The sequence below is a fragment of the Maniola hyperantus genome, chromosome 20, assembly GCF_902806685.2.
Source record: "Maniola hyperantus chromosome 20, iAphHyp1.2, whole genome shotgun sequence".
Taxonomy (NCBI): Eukaryota; Metazoa; Arthropoda; class Insecta; order Lepidoptera; family Nymphalidae; genus Maniola; species Maniola hyperantus.
In genome coordinates, this window is record NC_048555.1 from 2464944 (window position 1) to 2489341 (window position 24398).

General features: G+C 37.5%; 2 protein-coding genes across 2 annotated transcripts in view; both read right to left on the bottom strand.

Moving 5' to 3' along the window:
• LOC117992089 (oxysterol-binding protein-related protein 9) overlaps nucleotides 1-986 on the bottom strand; it is a 69662-nt gene extending 68676 nt beyond the window's left edge. The window contains exon 1 of the mRNA XM_034979747.2: nucleotides 776-986. Coding sequence (XP_034835638.1) covers nucleotides 776-877 — 102 coding nt within the window. The 5' untranslated portion in view covers nucleotides 878-986. The remainder of the gene's footprint in view (nucleotides 1-775) is intronic.
• A 748-nt stretch (nucleotides 987-1734) lies between these two features.
• The window catches only part of LOC117992087 (alpha-protein kinase 1-like), a 31547-nt gene continuing 8883 nt past the window's right edge, over nucleotides 1735-24398 (bottom strand). Inside the window, exons 2-3 of the mRNA XM_034979743.2 lie at nucleotides 2523-5971; nucleotides 1735-2218 (exon numbers count right to left, since the gene is read on the bottom strand). Of these exons, the coding sequence (XP_034835634.1) occupies nucleotides 1885-2218; nucleotides 2523-5971 (3783 nt within the window). The 3' untranslated portion in view covers nucleotides 1735-1884. The remainder of the gene's footprint in view (nucleotides 2219-2522; nucleotides 5972-24398) is intronic.

Below are 24398 nucleotides of genomic sequence, written 5' to 3' on the forward strand. Positions count from 1 at the left end.
GATTTTAAATAAATAAATTTTTGAGACTGTGTTTTATGAATATCAATTGCAACTTTTGAAGTAACTATATAACTGTTTAAAGAATAAGTTTGGATTGGATGCTACTTGATAACTTGTATCCAGAAGATGGATGTAGCTACTTTTTATCCCAGAAAATCAAAGTTCCCCGGGATTAAAAAAAAGAAATTCACATGGACGAACTTGTGGGCTTCATCTAGTATATGTTAATAACAATAATAAAATTTGTTTACTGAGCTTTTTTAGGTGAACTAGCTGAAATTGTTTTAAATACTAATATTGTGGCTAATTCCGTTGTACACAATCTCTAAACTAAACTAAAATGGCACATCTAAATCTATTGCTATCCCTGTCATAATGTTGCTTGCGGAGAAGGTTAGCACTAGATAGACCTGTTAATTTAGTTTAGTTTAGAGATTGTGTCCAAGAGAATCGGCCCCATTGTATATCTTTTTTAACTTAACATCCATATATGTATATTTGAAATAATTTATTCATATCGAACTCTTTTGATTTTAGACTCGTATTTTAATAGAACTGTTGCGTAGAAGTGTGTAAAGTAGTTCAAAGTAAACAATTAAAATTGTAACCTCTAAGAAATAATACAGGTGCTATTTCTTTATTCATTTTTAAATCCATAACCAAACATTTATTTGCGTGTATTAAGTAAATATTTTTAGATAGTTTTATTTAAATAATCGTAATAAAAACAAACAATACTGGAACTGAAAAGTAAAGATTTGAAAACGTCACTCACTGTATAATACGACAGCAAACCAGCATTCTCATCGAGTACGAACCAGCGGTACTGCCACCCTTTCATCACATTGGTCCATTTACTCAAAGATCCCTCCATCATGATTACAAAACTCCAAAATAATAATTTATAAACACATAAAAAATAAAGACTAAAAAATTTACACTGCGGCAGAAACGTTCCACCATAAATTAATCCATACGTTTGACGTTTATTTTTTGTGTTGCTAGCTCTGCGTTTTTAATTTGCTATTTGGGAAAAACAGGGTTGCTATTGCATAAACTTGGATTGCTCATTTCATATTTTAATACTGGGTAATTTTTTGGTAAATAACTATTAACTAGTTATTGATATTTTAAATTGTAATGATCTTTCATTAGTTCTAGTCAGAAAATATTTGTAATTATTGATGAATCAAATTGGTTTGATAGCTGGGTTAGCTTAGAAAACACAAAGGTAGGTAGATAGTTAACTAGTTAGGTATAGCTGTTGTTCTAACGCGCTGAACCACTTTTGCTAAGCTTGAAATTTTAAATTTGGAGTTTGCTGTCACCGGTAGCCCGTAGTTCTAGGCCTAATGATGACCTTCTCTTCTTCTAGTAGAGTAGATTCTGATTATAAAATTACGTAAGATTCTTACCTTTTTACGAGTTGCAAATAGCTTGTATTAATCTATTTAGGCAAAGTCTAGCATAAAATCATCCCTTAGACCAAGAAAATTGAAAGTTTGCACACAGATTCCCTTTTTAAAGTAGACAAGAAATAAAGTTGAATTTTTCAGAATTCCCACGGGATAAGGAATACAGAGAATTTATAATTTCGTCCAGCGAAGCCGCAAGTGGTCGCTTCTACTTTATAGTAGTTACCTATTAGGTACTTATTTCACTTAATATCTTGAGATTTTATTGGACAATTTTGAAGATATTTTTAACTAAAAAACAAACACTCAAATGTTTTTCTATAAAAGTCTTTATATTTTACAAACTGATCATCACTTTCATCATAATTATTAACAACTAAGTAAATATACAACATCAATTCCTCTTTAATTTAGTAATACTAATGCTAAACTATTTACAATGTTAAATTGCCAAAGGCGGTTTTGTACATCAATGTCTTCTAAACGACCTGCCACGTTTTGTTTTACTGTACCCTGAGGATATTAAAACTCCCTTATTACTTTCTTTGTCTAACTTAACTCCAGATAAATCTACAAATAATGGCACATTGTCCGATCCTTCTGCAATGGCATCTTCTTTTTCCTTGTTAAAGTTTTCGGGTGTGCCTTCTCCTTCTATAGCTAGTTTTTCAAAGTCTTTGCTCAGAGAATTGTTTTCTGCTGCCTCAACGAATGCATTTGAAAGATCACCACTGAGTTTGCTAACGTTGCCCGTTGCTATGTCGTACATGAAGATTTCCCTGTCCTCTGGTTTCTCTTCGTTTCTGTAAAATGCAAGAATAACTCGTTGTAATAAAAAATCATCAGAAAACTCTATTTATAGTCGGTTTTAAAAACAAACGTATTTTTAAGGTTTTGATCGAATCTTTTGTTAAGGTTGATTCGATCAAAACCTTAAAAAATTTTTGTTTATTTTTATTTTTAAAGAGGTCAATTTAAAAATTATATCTCTTCTTTAAAATTCCTCAAAAGCCGGCAACGCGTTGACAGTTCCTCTGGCGCTAGCAACTTGCAACACTAGAAGAACTGTCAATGCGATTATTATTATTAAAAAAAGGAGAAACTTACCCAGTTACCAGAAGAATAACGGACTGTTCGTCCGTAGCTGTTCTCTTTTCCATGTCTAGCCACTTTTCAAAGTTGTCCTTTGTCGGTCGTCTTAATAGCTTATGAAGGCTTTCTCCGGCAACAAATTTTATTCCTCTTAAATTATCAGTTGCTGAACGTTCAGTTCTAAGGTGTTCCCCATCCAAAGCTTCCGTTTCAACAGGAGCTAAGACCACAACAGAGGTAATTTTTCTGCCTTTCAATACATCAGGCAAGGGAAATTGATTGCCGCTTACTTTCAAAGGTAAGTACCTATTATATTTTTTATCATTTAAAGCCACTGGGTCAACTTGAGTAGCATCTTCTTGTACATAATCATTAGCAATTTTCTGACCTTCCGCAGTTTTCGGGTCGAAAAGCACGACCTTCATTTCTACAGCCTGTTTATTTGGTGGTGCTACAATACTTGGCAAATTTTCTGATGCAGCGATATCTTGGTCATCTTCATCGAAATTGTCGTCTATTCTAGATTCTATTCTATCACCATTGGGCTTCACTACTACAGGCCTGTGTTCACTCGCAGCTATTTGTTGAGCACCTCCAGCGCTGAAAAAGTTTGCTAACTGATCTGGTGGTAGCGATTCAAGAGGAGTTTCACCCACTTTGTCGTAGTCAAGGACACTTATATCAGCATTATCTAGAATACCAGAAGATAGTAACTGTTGTCGTAAATCATCGGGAACTTCATCGGGCAACTCAATTGCAGGTCTCTTCTTTTGTTCCTTTTGAGATTCTTGACTGTTACTGACAGCGTTTACTGTTGAAGATCCATACTTTTGAGTTGTAGGTTTAATTTCGACAGTCCTAGAAGTAGATTGGTAATATTCGGGAGATGCTGAGCTTGTTACGTATGTGGGCTGTAATCTGGATCTTTCTTGGACATACTGATTATTTGCTGCAGCTTGTTGTTGTTGGTTGTATTGGTTCACTCTTTGTTCGTATTCAGCTTGTTGGTGTTGTTGTTGCTGCTGCTGTTGTTGTTGCTGGTGCTGCTGTTGTTGCTGAAGTTGATGTTGTTGTTGCTGATGCTGTTGCTGCTGCTCTTGTTGTTCTTGTTGTTGCTGTTGTTGTTGCTGATGTTGTTGTCGTTGTTGCTGCTGTTGTTGTTGCTGCTGTTGTTGATGTTGGTGCTGCTGCTGTTGTTGTTGCTGTTGTTGATGTTGGTGGGCAAATTGCAGTTGATTTTGCAGGCGTTGGATTTCTTCTTGCTGTTTTCTAACATTTTGAGCCAACTGTTGTCTAACCTGCTCTTGTTCAGCATCAATATATTGTGATTGTGCTTGTTGTTCAACCTGACTAGCTGTTGGGGTTGGTTGGCTTATAATATTTAAGCCACCACTAAAACTGTGTTGATCATCTGGTCCATTTACCGTTATATGATGTTCATATCGTGGAATGGACGCAACTAATTCACCACCATTTGGTACGAATTGTTGAACATTTTGTTGATGCTCAAGATTAGATAATCCTTGTGGTCTTTCTGATAAGCTCTGTTGATGGAAGTTTTGGGGTTGGTTAGAACTGGGTGATGATTGAAAACTAAAGAAAGGTGTAGAGGAAGGTTGCGGGAGGAACTGATTATGAGGAATTGGAGACGGTGTAGATGAAGGAGATGCTAAAAATATGTTTTGATTATGACTGTCCTGAGACGAGATTTGTGGGGAAGGTCTAAGTTGTGTTTGGGGACCCTGCTGAAAACTAACATGCTGCTGAGGTGGGTGGGGAAGTGGTTGGCGTTGGAAAGGAGGGCGATTGTCTTCAATATGTGGCGGAGATGGCTTTAAATTAAAGAATGGAGGCCTGTTTGGATTGATTGTGAATGACTGCTTATTTTTATTGCTGTCAAACACTTGCGGTGGTCTCTGTTGAGGTAGTTGTTGATTGAAAGGAATTATTTGTTGAGGTCGGCTTTGATGTTCGGTGAAATGAACTGAGGATGGACTTGGGTTAGGCTTAGGAGTAAGATTTAAGTTCTGGATTGGTCTGTTTGGTGACAATTGTTGTTTTTGTAGATCAACTTGATCTGTTGTTATTGTATGATAATTTTCTTGCAAGTATTTTGCTTCATCGAAAAATTGCTGTTGAGGTCTTTGTGGTCCTGGGTGGAAGCTAACTCTCGGTGGACCATTATAGTGTGGCCTTGACCCGAATGATGGAGGATTGTTTTGGCGTAAGTTGAATGTTGGAGGATTGTTTGGCCTTGGGAATGATGAGAAACTTGGCCCAATTGGTCCAGGAATTGTTGGAGCAACATTAGAGAAATGTTGACTAGGACTGGGTGAAACATTTGAAAATGGTCTCAGGGATATAGCAGGACCAAAGGGTTGACGTGGTGCTTGAGCTCTGAATGGTGTAACTGATGGCCCTTGTCTTGGTAATTGGGGTTCATGATTTATTTGTGGCTGCTGTTGAAATTGTATGCGACTTTGTGCTTTCTGTCCAGATTGATATGCTTGTTGACTAGACTGACTAAAATGTTTATTTTCATGCTCATTATATTGTGTTTTCGGTGATGCGGATCTTCCTGTTTGTATTTCAGTTGGTTGTGGATTTGGTAAAGCAATTGCTGGTCTAGGAGCTGTTTCTTCTCTTTCTTCGCCATGGTGATTCTCCTCTCTTCTATAACCGTAATGATGTTCATCATTTCCAAATGTTATTTTAACATTACTGTTACTATGATAGACTTCTGATTCTGGTTTTATAATAGCTCTCAGTGTAGTTGTTTGTGATGGTATGTAATAGGGTTGTGGAGTAACAGTAACATACTCTTCGTGGTGGTCATCTTCATTGGAAGGCGGCGTGATAGCCGGAATAGGTTTTTCATAAACGACTTTGTCTTTAGAGTGGGGATCCTTGCTGTATTTGACATAGAAAACGTGAACTGGTTCCTTTTTCTTTTTGTATACTTGAGGTGGTGGTGGAGCAGGTAATGTTTCATTTGATTCTTTTATAATGATTTCTATTATAGGTTCAGGAGCTTCTATGTAGTGAGGGTGTGAGTCTTCTCTATAAAGAGGAGCTGTAGGCAGTGCTCCGTAGGGGGGTCCAAAAGAACTTTCAGGTCCTTGATCGTGAACGTTTAGTATTTTAGGTTGAGCATAAATATCATTGTGGTTCACGGCATCCACCAGGTTATCATGAGTAGGATCGTACAGTGGGTCTTTTTGGGAGTACTGCACTACTGGTTCCATTTGCACTGCATAGGGCGGTAGTTTACCTCCTCTTGGTACAACATTTGAGATTCTCCGATTGCTACTAATGGATCGAAAATGGGCGACTCTTGAATGTGGGAGTATGAGAGAGTATTGTAGATTCTGAGGTGTCCTTATGTCATCTAACTGTCGTTTCGGTTTCGTTTTCGTTGTCGAGTTCTTGGCGTACGTGGTGCTGAGCACAGCAACTGCTGTGACCTGAAACAAGGAAAAATACAACTTTAGATTTTTGCTGAAGAGGACACGCGTTTTATTTATTGAGCTTTTGCCCACGGCTTTGTGCGTTCAAATGTAAGGTCTGACTGAAGGTATCTAAACGTTGTATGCATGGCATGATACACTGATAATGTGGAAACACACAGCCAACAGGTAATTACTCACGGGCAAAACCGATGACTAAGTATAAGTAGGATAGCAAGTCTACGCAAAAACGAAAATTACAACATTTACGCGCCTTGTCCGATTGTTTTAACTTTTAATATATTTTTTTATGACATTGCGGCACGTTATAATATGCTGAGGTAAGTGTGGAGATTGTCATCTTGCAAATAATGCTAATTTATTTTGTAACGCATACATTGCTTCACTGACAGTAAACTGTTGAAAGTAAAAGTACACTGCGCTCATATTATCAAGTTACATTAAGCAATGTAGCAAGTGTAACTCCAATCAAACATGCACAAGTTATACTTATTTGGTATTTATTACCTACACCGTTGCTGTTATACTTGAGAAAAACTGAAATTATATGGAAAACTAGCTTATTCCCGCGAGTTCGTCCGGATGGACTATACAAATTTCAAACTTCCATATTACCCCCTTAGGGGTTGAATTTTCAAAAACCCTTTCTTAACGGATGTCTGCGTCATAATAACTATCTATCCAGTAGTTTGAGCTGTGCGTTGATAGATCTGTCAGTCAGTCACCTTTTCCTTTTATATATTTAGATAGAAGAAGAAGATAATATGCACTATACAATCCTACCGAATTACTCGCGAGAGTGATCAATAAGTAGGTAGGTTCTTAGGTACCTACTACCCTAAGTATTACAATATTATCATATTTCTATCAGCCAATTTCAGAGAGCAACAAAATCGGACAAGACTGACTGTCCTGTTATCAATGATATTAGAAGAAAAATAGGTAGATAGGTTACTTATATCAAATTCGATGTTTATTAATGGCACGCTGCGTCAGCGCCGAAAGACTCAACACACATAAACGCATAGATAGTATTTTAACCTCACACAACAGAGAGTAAAGGACGGTGAACTAATAACCTCAGCTTCAGTTGCGCACGAAAAAGAGACGGTTATATTTTGCACTACCTCGTCCTGCACAGAAGAGTGGAAGAAGGACGGATATATGCCTAATAGTGCGAGCGTAAAAGAGACGGGACGAGACGGTAAACTAGAAACTCCAAAGAAAAAAAAACAGTAAAGTCTTTTCGGCTAATGCCGATTTATGCCTACACTGTAGTTGTATAGTAAAATAAAAACCTTATACTGTGGTATTTAATATATTACGAACTAGCTTTTTCCCGCGGTTCCGCTCGTTTTTAGGGTTCCGTGCCCAAGGGGTGCCAACGGGACCCTATTACTAAGCCTCCGCTGTCTGTACGTCCATCTGTCAGCGGGCTGTATCTCGTAAGCCGTAATAGGTAGACAGTTGAAATTTTCACAGAATGTATTTCTATTGCCGCTATAATAAAAATAATAAAAATTAAATTAAATTAAATAAAGGGGGCTCCCATACATGGAAAAGAAGTCGAAATAAAATTACTAAATTTTACGCGGACGAAGCCGCGGGAAGGTAGGTAAAGGAATAAAATGTGAAATGAAAATATTTTTTATTTTTGAAAATATTTACTATTACACAATCTACATACTCATAGCCAAAATTCCCTCATTGTATGAAGAGACCCAGCAGTGGACCGTAAAAAGATGTTAGACCATAGTTAATTTATCCTTCCCTAAAACAGGAAATATGCACACTATTTGAATTGTCAATACTCAGAAGAGACCTATCTGTTTATTTTATATTCTTTGATCGGAAACTTTAAAATACGTACAACGATAACTTGATACGTACTTATGGCATGTGACATAAGGTACAAATTGCAATGAGTTGCATTTTACACGAACGTGCACGAGTTTGTTATTGTTAAATAAGTGAAAAATACGAATTATATAAAAGAAATAGTTTTACTTACGAATGAAATGTGATTCCTTGACTTTTGGAAACCTTGCTTGTGTAGTTTGTGCGGAATCTCATCACACACGACGGCATTTTCGGTTGTTTTGGGAGACGAAAACAAAATACACATTACTATCAACGACGTCATCGATAGCGCGACGCCAGCGGGCGACTGAGCTCAGGTTTGCTAATTAGCTTAGTTTTAACGTGCCACTTGCGGTCCGCGTATAACGTATCTACCTATTTTCTTCTAATATCATTGCCTGTTATGGTGCTAATGATCGGAGATCTATTTTCTAGCGAAGTCTGGACGCGAATGTGGCTCTCGTCATCTCGAAGAAGTCATGTATGTGTGATGTCGTGTAGAGTGGTTGTAAAATCTTTGCAGCTAACAACGCGTGAGGAGCGAATAGAGGATGTCTGGTTGTAAGTACTTCTATTGTAGGTACATCACGTCTACATCAGTAGACAGTAGTAAACCTAATATTGTGTAAATGTATAAACGGTGAACCTAGCGGAAGAAGAAGAACAATTAAATATTACGAATCTCGTTGACGATTTTATTTATACTCAGGCGTTAGTAGCCGCGATCGAAGAATTTTCAAGGCAAAATTTGAACCTTCTATGTACATTCTGGATTAGCATTTTCTGACCATCAACGCAACAATTGACTAGTATATACAGCACAGAGTACATTGAATATAGGGGTATTTTCTGTTCCGTGGGTAATACAGTACGCGGCCAAATTTGTATAGCACTATCTCGGTCGTTGAAACCGACAAAGCGTCATATGGGTATGAGTGACAGAGACAACGCTCTACAAAAATGAAATGTCATTCTAAAAGCCGATGTTCATCACTTTCGGCCGCGTTTCGCTGATGCAACTAAGGCTACCTACACTACACCACTCTCAAACCTATCTTCTCTACTAAAATTTAATCATAGTTATTAAAGTTAAGCTAATGAATAGGTAAGCATTAGCAACAAGACCTAGTAACGCAACATGTAATAAACATGGCTCTAGGCCAGGCCAGTAGACCGAGCTATAAAGCCTGCTGGTTACAATTTTCCACAATTTCCCTGAGCCTTTTTCTCACGGTCAACGTATAAATTACGCATTTTACTCGTTATAGCCCCTCCTACGTTATTATGAGTTTACATAGGTTCTTAGTAGGTATATACAGCGTGTTTCATAAATCATATAATAAAATACAGGCTGTAACCAGAACGCTAGCAAAAACTTACCGTTATTGTTAAACTATCTTAACACAATCCAGTACCTACTAATAACCATTTGCCTTATTTTGTAGTTTTAGGGATTTAGTATTTTTCAAACCCGCAATATATAGCGTGCAAAACTGGGGACATTGCCCCACCTACGACGCGGCATTGACTCCGAGTGGCCTACTTACGCAACGTTCGATGACCTCTAGAGTCAGTCAGATGTTTTATTTGCAATATATTGTGAACTTTTACAAAATGTAGGATATTTTTTATATTTTTTACGCATTTTTTTGTGGTATCATAACAGTATTATCACCTGTCTACGTTCTTGCTAGCGTTCTGGTTACACCCTGTATAAGGTGTAGACTGTAGGTGTGGTGCCAAATAGTTAGTTCCATAGGTTCCTTCGTTGTCTCTGCTTCAAACGGTCGGTCCTTCGAGTTCATAGAAGTAGGTAGGCAATAGGTAGGCATAAAGCGGCGATAGTCTATAAAAGATTAAGACGTCGTCTTTCTCCTATTTGGAAGGCTCAGGGGTTTGACTCCAGGCATGCGCAAATAACTTTTAGAGTTATATCCTTTTGAGCAATTAAAATATTATATTTAGTAAGTACAAATTTACTGACTTTAACGGTGAAGGAAAACATTGTGAGGAACCTGCATGCTTGAGAGTTCTCCATAATGTTTTCAAAGATGTGTGAAGTCTGCCAATGCTCACTTCGCCAGCTTTGTATAAGTAAAGTCTACGTGTTCTCTTTCTTACCCGTGCTCAGTGATTATACAGGGATGGGTTGAATGATGATGATGATAAGCTTAGAATTAAACTGTAAAATAACAAGGGCATAGCGAATACGATTAAATAAGTCAGAGGTCAAAATCTCCCTACTTGTAGATTCACGCAAATGAGGGTCTCTTTGCTCTACTAATTTTGCTCTATTCTACATATTTTAAGTCTTCATATTATTCATACTTATTTAATTTTACAAGCGATAAGTACTTAGTATAAAAAATTTTTACTGAACAACAAACCGGAATTATACCTACGTATAGGAAGATTCTACATTCTACAATTAATTACCTTATTAACTTTAATCTCTATAGGCTAACATCGTATGATATAATAGTCACATAAAATATTTATTAGTTAGGAAAGTAACTTTACGTAATATCAAATATATGATCGATTACATTAACATAATTAATGCTAAATATTAAGTATAGAAAGAACATCTGCCATGTCATTAAAACCTAATCAGTAGGGCGATTGTCTAAAACCTGCATCAATCATTATTGCAATCTCAATTGTTCTCATTGGCTGAATTTGTGCGATTCTTCTTGCAACAATGCATTGTAGCCAATAGTGAGCGAGCATTAACCAATCAGAGATGATTGTGATCGTGACATTGTAGCTGTCAAACAACCGCGGTAGGGCCACAGGTTAACTAAAATACCTACCCGCGCTGGCTAAAATATAGCCTACTATAGTGATATAATCGTAGAATAGAACGTGAATCCTTTTAGGGATCGCGGGATCAAAGGGTTGGTGGTTGGTACTATAACTCAGTGGTTGGCATTTGGTTCCTTGCTTTATAAGAAAAACCGGCCAAGTGCGAGTCAGGCTCGCGCAAAGAGGGTTCCGTACCTACTACAGTCAATTTTTTCGACATTTTGCAAGATAAATAAAAAACTGTGATGCATAAAAATAAATAAAAATCTGTTTTAGAATGCACAGGTGAATATGATACCCCACTTGATATAGTTATCTTACTTCGAAAATTGAAAATACTAATTATTAGTTCATGACCACAATTTAATTTTTTTTGTGTGATGTAACCACAAATTCACGTTTTTCAGATTTTTCCCCGAGTGTCAGCAACAAGTCCTACCTACCTGCCAATTTCATGATTCTAGGTGAACGGGAAGTACCCTGTAGGGCTGTAGGTTTCTTGACAGACAGACAGACAACAAAGTGATCCTATAAGGGTTCCGTTTTTCTTTTTGAGGTACGGAACCCTAAAAATCACGTCAATCCGTTGCACCGTTGAGACGTGATTGAAGGACAAACCAACAAACAAACACACTTTCGCAATTATAATAGAGGTAGTGATACAAATTTACTCCACTTATTGTTTACGAATTACGATCCATTCGCCAAAGTTAGGTGTCTACTACTAGCTACTAATCAAGTTTCCTTTTTACATTTCATCATAGGCATATTTTCTTATGTGTGTCACGGTAATGTGTCTTTGAAAGTACATTATTACACACAGACAGTAACAATTAGGTAATACACAAGGACGTTTCAGTTGTTTTAAACCAAATATAAACACACACGGTTTCAAAAATAAATAATTAACACCTGTTGCACGATAGTGAGTTAAATATTGCACAAGAACAAGACTTCGAACCGTATTAAAGAACACTAAGTATTATTTTTAGCTGTAGGTACGATTAGGTAAGTGTCCAAAATATGTGCAATTGTAATTACAGTACGCGGCAGAAAGTAATGTACATCGATCTTTAAAAGGTAATAGTAGATTTGTAGAGCGTTGTCTCTGTCGTTGAGACCGACAAAACGTCATATACAGTGCGACAAGGCTCTCTTGGCACTTGAATGACAGTGACAGGGTGGCGCTGTTGGAGAACAAAGGCTTAGAATATTCAAACAAGAACAAAGGGGACACTTGACGGCAACGTTAGTTCCGATTTTCGCCGCATGCCATGATAGCTTTGTCGTACTGTAAGTATGAGTGACAGAGACAACCAACGCCTTACAAAGCCAAAATGTTATTCTAAAATTTTTTACAAAAAAATAAAACCGACTTCGATACACAAACACTAAAAATTGAAAAATAATTTAATTTATTACCGAATATAATATGTATACAAGAGTTAATATAGTTCCATAATAATACTTTTTGGTGCCGGTGCCAATTAGCTTTAGCTGCGCGAATCGTCTAGACTTCATATTTGTATGAGACTCCACCATGGCACCTCATTGGCACCGACCCCAAAAAATATTATTATGGAACTATATTAACTCTTGTATACATATTATATTCGGTAATAAATTAAATTATTTTTCAATTTTTAGTGTTTGTGTATCGAAGTCGGTTTTATTTTTTTTGTAATTTTTTTTTATTTCACAATTTTTAGTGGCCCCATGGAATTATGCTATGACTGGTTAAAAATCTACTGTTTACTAAGCTATTACACTGATCGCGAGCAATTTACTCTTATCCGTTGAGGAGTTCCAGTATCTATCTTCGAAGATAACACATAACATATATCTTTATTTGCAAAAAAGGTTTGACACATAAGACTTTGACCACTGATCTGAGATGTTCATCAGATCTTCACCAAATTTAAATGGGACCAACTTTGAAGTATACCCTTTCAAACAAAAAAAGAATTTTCAAAATCGGTCCAGGCGTCTTCGAGTAATCGGGGAACATACATAAAAAATAAAAAAAAAGATTCCGACGAATTGAGAACCTCCTCCTTTTTTTGAAGTCGGTTAAAAACCCGATGTAAATTACTTTTTGCCGGGGAATTCTGTTTTCTTTTAATATTTCACTATATACCTATCTAGGTAGTGGTAGGATAGTTACGGAAGAACTAAGAATGTCACAAAAGAATACTGTTTGGAGTTTGCCAAAGATGTCCGAAGATGCGTAGTGTCCAAGTATAGTGTGAAACCCACCAAAAGGATTGCTTTATTTACAAATCTTAGCTCTTGGAAAAGGGATAAATTAGCTATGTCGACTTATACTCGTATTGCAGTAGGTAATCGAAAATTGGGTGGATGCATAGGCTTAGAATTTTTTCGCTATGGGTGGATGTGTCCTCTTGCATTCCTATACTAATAACATTCATCTGTGCGAGTTGAAACTTTGTATAGCAGTTATTCAAACATGTGGGATGGTTTCTAGCCATACCATCTCGATGGCACGCGCGTTGTTCTTTCTAAAGGGCATTGCACGAGTATTATAGATAGTATGAAATAAAATAACGTTATTGAATTATTATATGTAATGTAAATAGAGAACGCATGAAGTGATATTAAAATTCGATTACAAAAAGAATTTAATGATCAAATGATGTGCCATCTGTAACCCGAACAATTCATAAACGTGCCAAACTGTTTTTATAATGGTTCGCACACTTATTTGTCGAATGGACACATAACAGATGCAATGATTACACAAATCTGGGTCAGTCTTGGGTTACAGCTTACAGAGGAAATGGAGATTATTGTATGTTATTTCCGTTACTAATGTTACGTAAGTAAGATGAGAACGTATTTCATAATGTATGCATACGACTGTATTATCATATCATTAGGAAATAATTGATGCGGGTCAACAATCTTGTTACCTTGCCTAATGCCGTGTCTTGGGACAATTTTCACACGGCTGCCTAAAAAAGAACCATCCCACCCCTTCATCCCAACTGATACTGGCTATATTTTTTTTGGAAAAAATAATAATGTGGCAACTGTATGGTGCCATTTTCATAATATACGTGAAAATCGATTCGCAGTCGATTTTATATTTTATTTAAATACTTACGACCACCTTAGTCTAATCAACACACAATCAAAAACAGTAGGTACAACCAAAAAGTCGTTTGAGTTCAACAGCCCTACCAAAAAACTAACTAAAAGTTTATAAAACACTTGGCCAAGTGCGAGTCGGACTCGCGCACGAGGGGTTCCGTACCATTGTCTATAAAAACGGCAAAAAAGCATGCCTATCCCCTTTGGGTACGGACCCCAAAAAAGTCACATTTGAAAATGGCGTCATAATTGTAATTTTTTTTATTTTCAATAAACAATTTATTTATTTTTCAAAAGAATTATAGCCAGTGTCAATTGGGATGTACCTACCTACTAATTTGTTCTAACGATACCCTATACCTACTTACATCCCAATCTGTTCAGGCATGTATAGTGTCATCATCATCATGATCAACCCATCGCCGGCTCACTACAGAGCACGGGTCTCCTCTCAGAGTGAGAAGGGTTTTGGGCATAGTCTACCACGCTGGCCAAGTGCGGATGGGCAGACTTCAAACACCTTTGAGAACATTATGGAGAACTCTCAGGCATGCAGGTTTTCTCACGATGTTTTCCTTCACCGTTAAAGCAAGTGATATTTTAATTATTTAAAAACGCACATAACTCCGAAAAGTTAGAGGTGCGTGCCCGGGATCGAACCCCCGACCTTCAATTGGAAGGCAGACGTCCTAACCACTAGGCTACCACAGCTTCTAGTGTAGGCAAAGCCATGTAATGTAAGGCAAGTTATTTTCTCCATTTCCTGTGCAAGGAAACTCACATAAATACATGAACCCTGAAATACTTTTTTCGCAGCAATTGTGTCAAAATACACCCGCGTTGGCGATAGATTTTAACTGTAGATGGCCTTTGCAGAATATTTTTGGCACATCATTTATAATTTACCTATTCATATTATTCAATAACTAAAGTACCTCACTTTATCTCTATACTTATTTCCAACAATTACCTACACGGTACATATTAAATGCCACGCAAGGTGGGCTATTCAATCACCACACTTATGAAAGGCAACTATTAGCCTGTCATGTCCGCCTGTCAGTCACTCTCGGCAGATGATCCTTTCAATCAAGCTCCCGTAGCTATTTATATTGTAGACAAAGAACTTGACAGAATGATGGTGTGAACTGTGTGGTGTGGGTATGATTATGTAAGATCTGTTTCGGTCAACTGTGGCATATTCTCTTTATTTTTATAATCTACTAGCTGATTCCTGTGACTCTGTCCACGTGAAATTTAGTTTTAAACCTTTGAATTGTACCTACTTAGATAATTATTATTAGCATGATTGGGTATTCTATAGCCTATATCCGATATCCTAAGCCTTAAGACTAAGGTCTTCAACGAGTGTGTCCTACCTGTGATGACGTATGGAACGGAAACGTGGACATAATGACAGTTGGCCTCGTCCACAAACTAAAAGTCGCTCAGCGCGCTATGGAGCGAGCTATGTTGGATATCACTCTCAGGGATAAAATCTGGAACGAGGAAATTCGTAGAACAAAAGCGACAGACAAAGCTCAAAGGATTAGCGGGCTGAAGTGGCAATGGGCAGGTCATGTCTGTCGCAGAACCGACGGCCGATGGGGCAGACGTGTTCTGGAGTGGAGACCGCGTACCGGTAAGCGCAGTGTGGGACGACCCCAGCCCGCTGGACCGATGACCTGAAGAAGGTGGTGGGGAACGGATGGATAAGGAAGGCGGAGGACCATGTTTGGTGGCGCACTCTTGGAAAGGCCTATGTCCAGCAGTGGACGCAAACAGGCTGATGGATTGGATTGGGTATCCTATACGAAAATTGAGTGTTTTGGCCAGAAAGGTCGTCTTTTACTAACTTTAATAAGAAAGTAAAAGTTAATTTCGCATGAAAACCACCAAGTAAAATGCGTACACAAGTCACATAACAATGGATGATTAATTGAATGGGCTAGAAGTTAATTTTCCTTGAAATTAGATTAAGTTGCGGAACTACTAAACGCCGCAGACGTTGGCAGTAATTACAGTCATTGTGGATGATTTATGTTTCTTGTTTATGATGGTTTAAACCATCGATATAAATGACAAGATATGGTCAAACGAACAAAATTTTTCACGGTTTAGAAAAATAACCAGAGCCTCGATAGCTCAACGGTTATAGTAGCGGACTGAAAACCGAAAGGTCGCCGTTTCGACCAACGACGGTTGAATTTCGAAAGGTGGCCGGTTCAAACCCCACCCGTTGCACTATTGTCGTACCTACTCGTAGCACAAGCTTTACGCTTAATTGGAGGGGAAAGGGGAATATTAGTCAGCAATTTGCCTAATAAGTATTATTAAAAAAAAAAAATCAGCGCCACCTCTTAGATACTAATGAACGACCCGTTTGAAATCCAGACGTCACTGAGGTTGCATTGGTGCTTGAGCACCACTGAGTTGGTGCCATTTTGTTTGTTCAATAGCCCTGCCCATACGAAGTAATATATAAGTCAATGGTTTTAACTTTGATTATGTTTGTTGATCTGTCGTCTTTACGTGAATCTTCATTTCTGGTTGGTTAAAAGATATTAAGTGAGAGTGTACCTAAATAATGTTTGATTGCTTTGCAAAGGTTTCCTCTCTCATACTTATGATAATCATCATCATTATCATGATCAACCCATCATCAGCTCTCTCTTCTCAGTAAGAGAAGGGTTTAGCCATAGTTCACCACGCTGGCCAAGTGCGGATTGGCAGACTTCACGTACCTTTGAGAACATTATGGAGAAGTCAGAGAAAAGATGTTTTACTTCGTTTGAGTGATATTAAATTTCTTAAAACGCACAATAGGTACTCTTAAAAGTTCGAGGTGAGAAAAGGATCGAACACCAATAATTAGTCACGGCAAAAGCCTCCCACCAGACCAGACCAGAGAAATTATAAAATTACAAGCCCCTGCCAGGAATCGAATCTAATAAGACCACAGTGCTTACCACTGCGCCAGGGAGGTCGTCGCTATTAGACCTTGCATTTACCGAAACGTGATGCCGAGACCTTGCCACGTCATTTCGATAAAATCAAGTCATTAGAGCTGTAACTTTATATTGCAGCACTAATATTAATTTTATTTAGGAATTTTCAAATTAATCATATCAAGGTGAACGTGGATCTCGTTACGAAGTTGTGCAATAGCATTTAATGAATTAGAGCTTTTCATACGGATAACAGGCTCGCGCAACGAGGGTTCCGTATTACAGTCGTATTTTTTCAACATTTTGCACTTAAAATGAGTCAGGTTTTTATTTATTTTTATGCAACAATATAAAATTAATAAAAATCTGTTTTAAAATGCACAGGTTAAGACCTTTCATATGATACCCCACTTGATATATCTACTTATCTTATATCGAAAATTGAAAATACTAATTGTTATTTCATGACCAGAAATTAACTTTTTTTGTGTGATGTAACCACAAATTCACGGTTTTCAGATTTTTCCCCAAATGTCAGCTATAAGATCTACCTACCTGCCAAATTTCACGATTCTAGGTCAACAGGAAGTACCCTGTAGGTTTTTTGACAGACCGACAGACAGACAACAAAGTGATCCTATAAGGGTACCGTTTTTCCTTTTGAGGTATGGAATCCTAAAAAGCCTACTTATAGTTACTAATACTAAGTATAGTTATGTCACAATAAAGAAACAGGCAGCCCGCAGCAGGCAAGTAGTCTGATTGTTCAGTGTTATCCTAAGATCAAGTTCATCGACACGACACTTTCACCGGCACAATGGCTTTATCAATACCGCTGCACAATTAGCTTCTATTTATTCAGAGGACTTCCTGCTTGGAGCGGATTTAGAGTCGTGACGTCACGCTCTAGTGACGAGAGTTTTTTTTTCACGATCGCAATCATCTCTGATTGGTCGATGCTCGTTCACTATTGGCTAATGCTTTGTTGCAACAAGATTTTTTTAAATTTATCATTACCTTTTACTCAGTCAATCACAACACTATATAACTAGGGTGGTAACGGTAGGTGGCCGAAGACTCCCACCAGACCAGACCAGAAATTTAGAAAATTATAAATTTCCAAACCCCTGCCAGGAATCGAACCCGGGACCTCCCACTATTAAGACCACAGCGCTCACAACTGCGCCGGGGAGGTCGTCAAATTATCAGTATTTATAACATTAAGTAGTTGCTATCAGTCCAATTGCATCCTAAGTGCAGTGATCAAAATAATTTCCATACTAGTAGGTAAATTTTTTGTTGTTCTAGCCAATACAGTTTCCCATACTCTCGCTTACAAGTGGCAAGCATGTGCGTATGTCATTAGAAAGCAAGCGGTCCCTTCCTCACGAAGCGCACGCGCATATGTAATTTACATTTCTGATTTGAACTTGTATGTAAATAAATCGATGTGAAATGTAGCCCATGTTGTCTTGGTACCATACCGCGCGGGCGTGACCTTAGTAATTAAGCTGGATTAGGTAATAATCTATCTAAATCTAGATATATAAAAGGAAAAGGTGACTCACTACGCGCAGCTCAAACTCTTAGTTGATAGATCGGGCTGAACTGAAAGGGATGCAGACGTAGACATCCGACCAAATTCAAGCCCTGGGGGTAAACTAAAGGCTTAGTTTAAGTATAAAGTAGGACTTATTGCTAATTTCTAAAAAAACTGTGTTAAACCTCATTTTTTTTAAAGTTTATAGATTCATTCATCATCATTTCATAATCTTCTAAATATAAAAAAGGAAAAGGTGACTGACTGACTGACTGACTGACTGAATTACTGATCTATCAACGCACAGCTCTAACTACTGGACGGATCGGGCTGACATTTGGCATGCAGATAGCTATTATGACGTGGGCATCCGCTAAGAAAGGATTTTTGAAAATTAAACCCAGAAGGGGGTGAAATAGGGGTTTGAAATTTGTGTAGTCCACGCGGACGAAGTCGCGAGCGTAAGCTAGTCTAAATATATAAAAGGAAAAAGTGACTGACTGACTGACTGACTGAATGACTGACTGATCTATCAACGCACAGCTCTAACTACTGGACGGATCGGGATGAAATTTGGCATGCAGATAGCTATTATGACGTGGGCATCCACTAAGAAAGGATTTTTGAAAATTCAACCCAGAAGGGGGTGAAATAGGGGTTTGAAATTTGTGTAGTCCACGCGGACGAAGTCGCGAGCATATGCTAGTTTATCTGTATATATTTTGGTAGTATTTTACAAAGCGGTCAATGGGTAAGTAGAATAAGTAATATTATTATCTTATTAATATTAATAAGACGATATTACATCATTTAAGTAAATAGAATAACTTAGTTAGTTATGTAATTTTATTGCTGTGCGAATAAAGTTTCGAGTAGAGTAGGTCATATAATTAGTATGAAGAAGAATTTTTTGCGGTCTACTACGTGAAGTAGTAAATAATAAAGATTCTAGGTATTACGTACTATTATATATCTTCTGTCCGTCTACCAATCCGCACATGGCCAGCGTGGTAGACTGTGCTGACTATGGCCAAAACCCTTCCGGCATTCCGAACCAGTGGTAAATTAAAACTACCTGACTATTGACTACACTTGTAAAAAGTTTACATGAATAAAAAAACATTCTATTCTATTCTATTCTATTCTTCTCACTCTGAGAGGAGACCTGCGCTCTGTAATGAGCCGGTGATGTGTTGATCATGATGATGATGATGATATCTTCTGTGGTCTTACCTAGATGTTTTAGAATTCGTTTTAGATTTACTTGCTGATAAGCTGATAGTAAAAAGTTAGCCTCGACGATTCAAAAAATCGGCCAAGTGCGAGTCGGACTTGCGCACGAGGGGTTCCGTATCATTATCTATAAAACGGCAAAAATCACGTTTGTTGTATGGGAGCCCGCTTAAATATTTATTTTAATCTGTGTTTAGTATATATTCGTGTTATAGCGGCAACAGAAATACATCATCCATGAAAATTTCAACTGTCTAACTGTCACGGTTCATGAGATACAGCCTGATGATAGACGGACGAACAGCGAATAGGGTCCCGTTTTACCCTTTGGGTTCGGAACCATAAGAAGCATAAGTATTTAAAAGCTGGTATCAAGTAGAGTTCTCCATAATGTTCTAAAATTGTGTGAAGTGATGTCTACCAATCCGCATTTGGCCAGCCTGTGACTAAATCCTTCTCATTCTGAGAGGGCACCCTGTACTTAGTAGCCGGTAGCGTTGATGATGATGATGATGATCTAGCTCCATTATGGACTTGATAGAAACAATAACGTAATAATTTCTCTAACTATAAAGTTATTTTGAAAACCATGGCGTCTTGCCCGCCTCTTCATTACGATTCGAGCTTTCTACGGCATTCCGGGCCGACCAGTCCTCCGACCCGTCTGCCTACCAGTCTGGCAACCAGTCCGCAGTCCATTTTGGAGTGAGAGTGAAACAACGGAGCGACGATTACGCTTTAGCAGTAACATGAACAACTGTGATACAAAACTAACTAAAGTGTAGTAGGTAAGTAGGTAGTTTAATTTTCAGATACACGTATTTTATTTATTTTTATCAAAGAAGTAATTAAACTATTAATAAACTAAAATCTAAAAAAAAAAAACAACCGTAAATTAAAACTAAAATAAACTAAATTAAATATAAAACCTCGTCGAGACCACCGCAGCGAGGCATTGTACCCAAGATGCTGGCAGCATTACCCCTTTGGATGGCCAAACTAATTCTTTGACCAAGGTAGCTGCCAGCTCTCGGGTCCCCGGTTGACTCGATAACTCTTTTCGCAATTTCTTCAAAAAGAGCTCGAGCCCCCCGGGCCCCACGGCCCCAAGGTCTCCACACCAAAAGGCACGAATACGAAGCTCCCATCGAGGTTTTCATATTTGCGCCTCTTGGCCTGTTCGGCGCTGATGGCCGCTGCACCCGCCATAGAGGAGGTCGCCTGAATGTGGGATGCAGCTAAAGTGTCTACACAAGTTTCAGATTGCATAAAAATTGCTAAGTTGTGATAGCCTAGCTAGTGGCTCAGAATAAATAATAGTAGATGAGGAAGGCTGAGGACCGGGTGTGGTGGCGCTCTTTAGGGAAGGCCTATGTCCAACAGTGGACGTCCGCAGGCTGATGATGATGATAGATAGATAGATACTGGAACCCGGGTACGCACCTCTAACCGTGAGAGATATCCAACATAGCTTGCTCCATAGCACGCTGATCAACTTTTGATTTGTTGACGAAACTGTCCATACTATCGGTAGGCCGTAGGATACACTCTCACATGAGGCAGGATAAGCACTGCAGACTCTATTTAAATGAAAGAAATATTAAATTTGAAGAAGAAATTAGGTAGGTCCCTGGTCCACTATCCAGGCTATGTTAAAAGGAAATTTGAAATGAATGTTGAAAGGAATTACCTAATGTAAATGTACATGAAAGCAAATAAATAAATCTGAATCTGAATCTAATCTGAAACTATATGCATAAATGCTTGCAAAGTAGGTATGCAATGCAAGTTAGCAATTAAGTGTCTATAAGTAGGTGAACGGCCTTTTAAAAATATAACTACAGATATTACTGTCGTTTAACAGGTTACGCCAAAACAAAACGTGCTCAAGCTCGTAATATTTGGTAGTTATAAAATGATCAAAATACACTCAGATGATGTAATGATAACTAAAAACGCGCATGATAACTAAATTATGCAATGAATATCAAAACTGTTATGGCTTTTATCGGATTAAACACATCTGTATGGGAAAATTGGACACGGCTAGCTGCTAGCACCATTACAGTTTACAGTATAACATCGACTTTTAAACCGCTATTTTGAAATTACATAAGATCTTATAACCAGAGTTGCATAAATGAATAATGATAAGGATTAGTTACTTCCGGCCTTTGGAAAGGAACTAACTGTTGTTGTCGAAGGGAACGCTATTGAATAATTAAGTAGACTTGTATGTTTCTTTTTCTTTTACATCATTCACTCTATGTATGCACTGTTTCTATCACCCTGCCCTCATTACCAAAGACGAGAATTATACCTCTAGATACTATTAGGTTCGCCTTTGTACATTATATTTTTTATGTGCAACAAAGAGTTCAAAGCAAAATAATTTGGAAAGGGGAGCTTCCATAATTCTCATTCTCTAAGTATACTAAGAAAAAGAAAACAGTCAAAAAGGCGTAATCGATGCAATGATTTAATAATACTGTGGAAACTGGAAGCAAAATCTTTAGGCAACTAATAATAAACTACAAAAAAAAAAAATTCTACCATTTATTTTCATTCTCATTACATATTTAAAAAGTGTTAACTACTTGACACATAAAATGAAATAAAAACATCTTTAAAAAGAATTAATTTTTAAATTATTAAAATTAGTAGGTATGTAGCATATATGTAATGAATAATATAAATAAATAATTAATTTGACTCATGCTAAATATCCGGAAGTTAAGCAAGCCAAAAGAAATATCAGTTTCATTAGGAATTTCTTGCTATATAAATTATATATACCTATGTAGTTTTACGTAATCTAATGTTAGGAATATTCATATAATTCAAATTAGTTTGGCTAAACACATTTGATACATTGTTACATCAATTTCGTAGTCTTTTCTCTTTACCTACCTACTTCTTTAAATAATCTCAAACTTTAATTATATTGATGTCAAAAACAGCGTCATTAAGATAGACGAGCGATTAACTAATTAAAGTTAACGGACCGTTTATGTAATTTATGTATTATTTCCTCTTTAGGTTTTATGTCATTTCTCATTAGCATACATATTTGTTGTTCTGTGGTATTCAGATCTTCAAGATTTATGTTATGATTGTAATTAAAATTAATAGCTTACGCCTTTTTTTAAAACTTTCTAGCTAGGAGATTTTATAAAACCTGTTATAGGCCTTCTAGCAATTCTTTTTTTACATTTTATTCGACTCTTATTTTAGTCATAATCTGCCTCATACTGTGAGGAATTGAGTGACATTATGTTATACAAATGATGTGACTTTGCTAAACGAATGTAGACGTAAAGGTTAAAGAGTTAGCCCACCCTGTCCTATCCTGCTGTTCAATATGATACGATGACTAGGCTTCTTTTGTGTAGGTCACGTCTTTCATATTCGTCGAGGTTCAGAATCATAACTATTAAATTTTATGTGATTTTTGGATTTTTCTAATGTGACTTTAACCGTTTCGTGTTTAAGCTAACAGACTGAATGGGAGCCTACGGTGAACTCTTTTTTTTAAATTTTAAACTAGCGGTCGGCTGTGATCAGACTTGCTGGCAAGTGGTGATGCAGCCTAAGATGTTGTCTTGTCTCTTGTCTGTCTATAGTAATCATGATAGCAAAGTTACATGGTAGTATATAGGAGAAGATAATCCTCAAAGTTCAAAGGCCAATATAATGTCGGATACGGAGGCTTAGCAAACATTTTCCATTAAAAGATAATAATCGTACAAACGTTTGCATTGATGCAAGTATTTTACAATACAACATTCGCTTGGGCCAAAGCAAATTAACTACGGCTCTTACACCGAAACTGAACCCGTGTTTACAAGCTTTGACTTGGTATATCTCTCAAATCATCGATGTATAGGTTAAAGATCAAAGGCGACACTAACCCACCCTGTGGCACCCTGCAAGCTGATCACAATAACAAGATTTCCTTTGGACTTTGTTTGAAAGCCTTGTTTGCAAGAAAAGCATTAGCAAAAGATAGACCACAATTATTTCCAAGATAAACATATAATGGCGGAAGCAGTCGGAAGCGAATGTCTTCGCACGCATTTTCCTCGTAAAAAAGACAATTGTAAACGTTTATATTGACGCAACCATTACACAATACAACCTTCACATGGGCCAAAGCAAATTAACTACGAATCTTACACCGAAAGTGAACTCGTGTTTGCGATGCCGGTTATGGAGCTGTAAAAAAAAAGTAAAAGTTCCTTCGTTCACTGACACTTATTAGTGCGTGCTAAGGTCGCGATTCGGAGTGATTTTTTGAGCTAATTTGCAATTATGTGTGAGGTGATATGAATGGACTTTCACGCAGGGTGGGACTCACGCGTTAAGAGTGATCGAGTGTTTTGGGTATTTGCAATTCAACATAATATTAAACATATTTTTTTATTTATTACACACTTACAAAATTAAGATTTATTAGATTAATAGATAATTATGCGAATACCTGCCTTTTATCGCTTGCTACTTGAAACGTCGATCGACGTGATCGTTTTACTACATCCAAGCGTAAATAATCTTATAAGGGTAGAACGGGGCCCAATAGATCAAATATTTCAGAGAAGAAGAAAACATTTTATTCAGCTAAAGACATAGAGCCAAAGACATTAAGAATATGAGCCTCATAAGAAAGTTTGGAGTTTCTCCACGTGGTCAAATCAGAAATGAGGAAATCCGCAGGCCAACCAGAGTAACCGACATACCTACCTAAGGTTTGAGTGGCAATGGGCAGTGTAGGTACATAGTTTGAAAAACCGATATAGCTAGACGTTGGAGTCCTAAGGTGCTGGAATGGCGACGTCTCACCGGAAAGCGTAGCGTTGGACCTCCCACTAGAACTAGATGGACAGACGACATCGAACGAGTCGCAGGTAGCGGCTGGATTCAGGCGGCG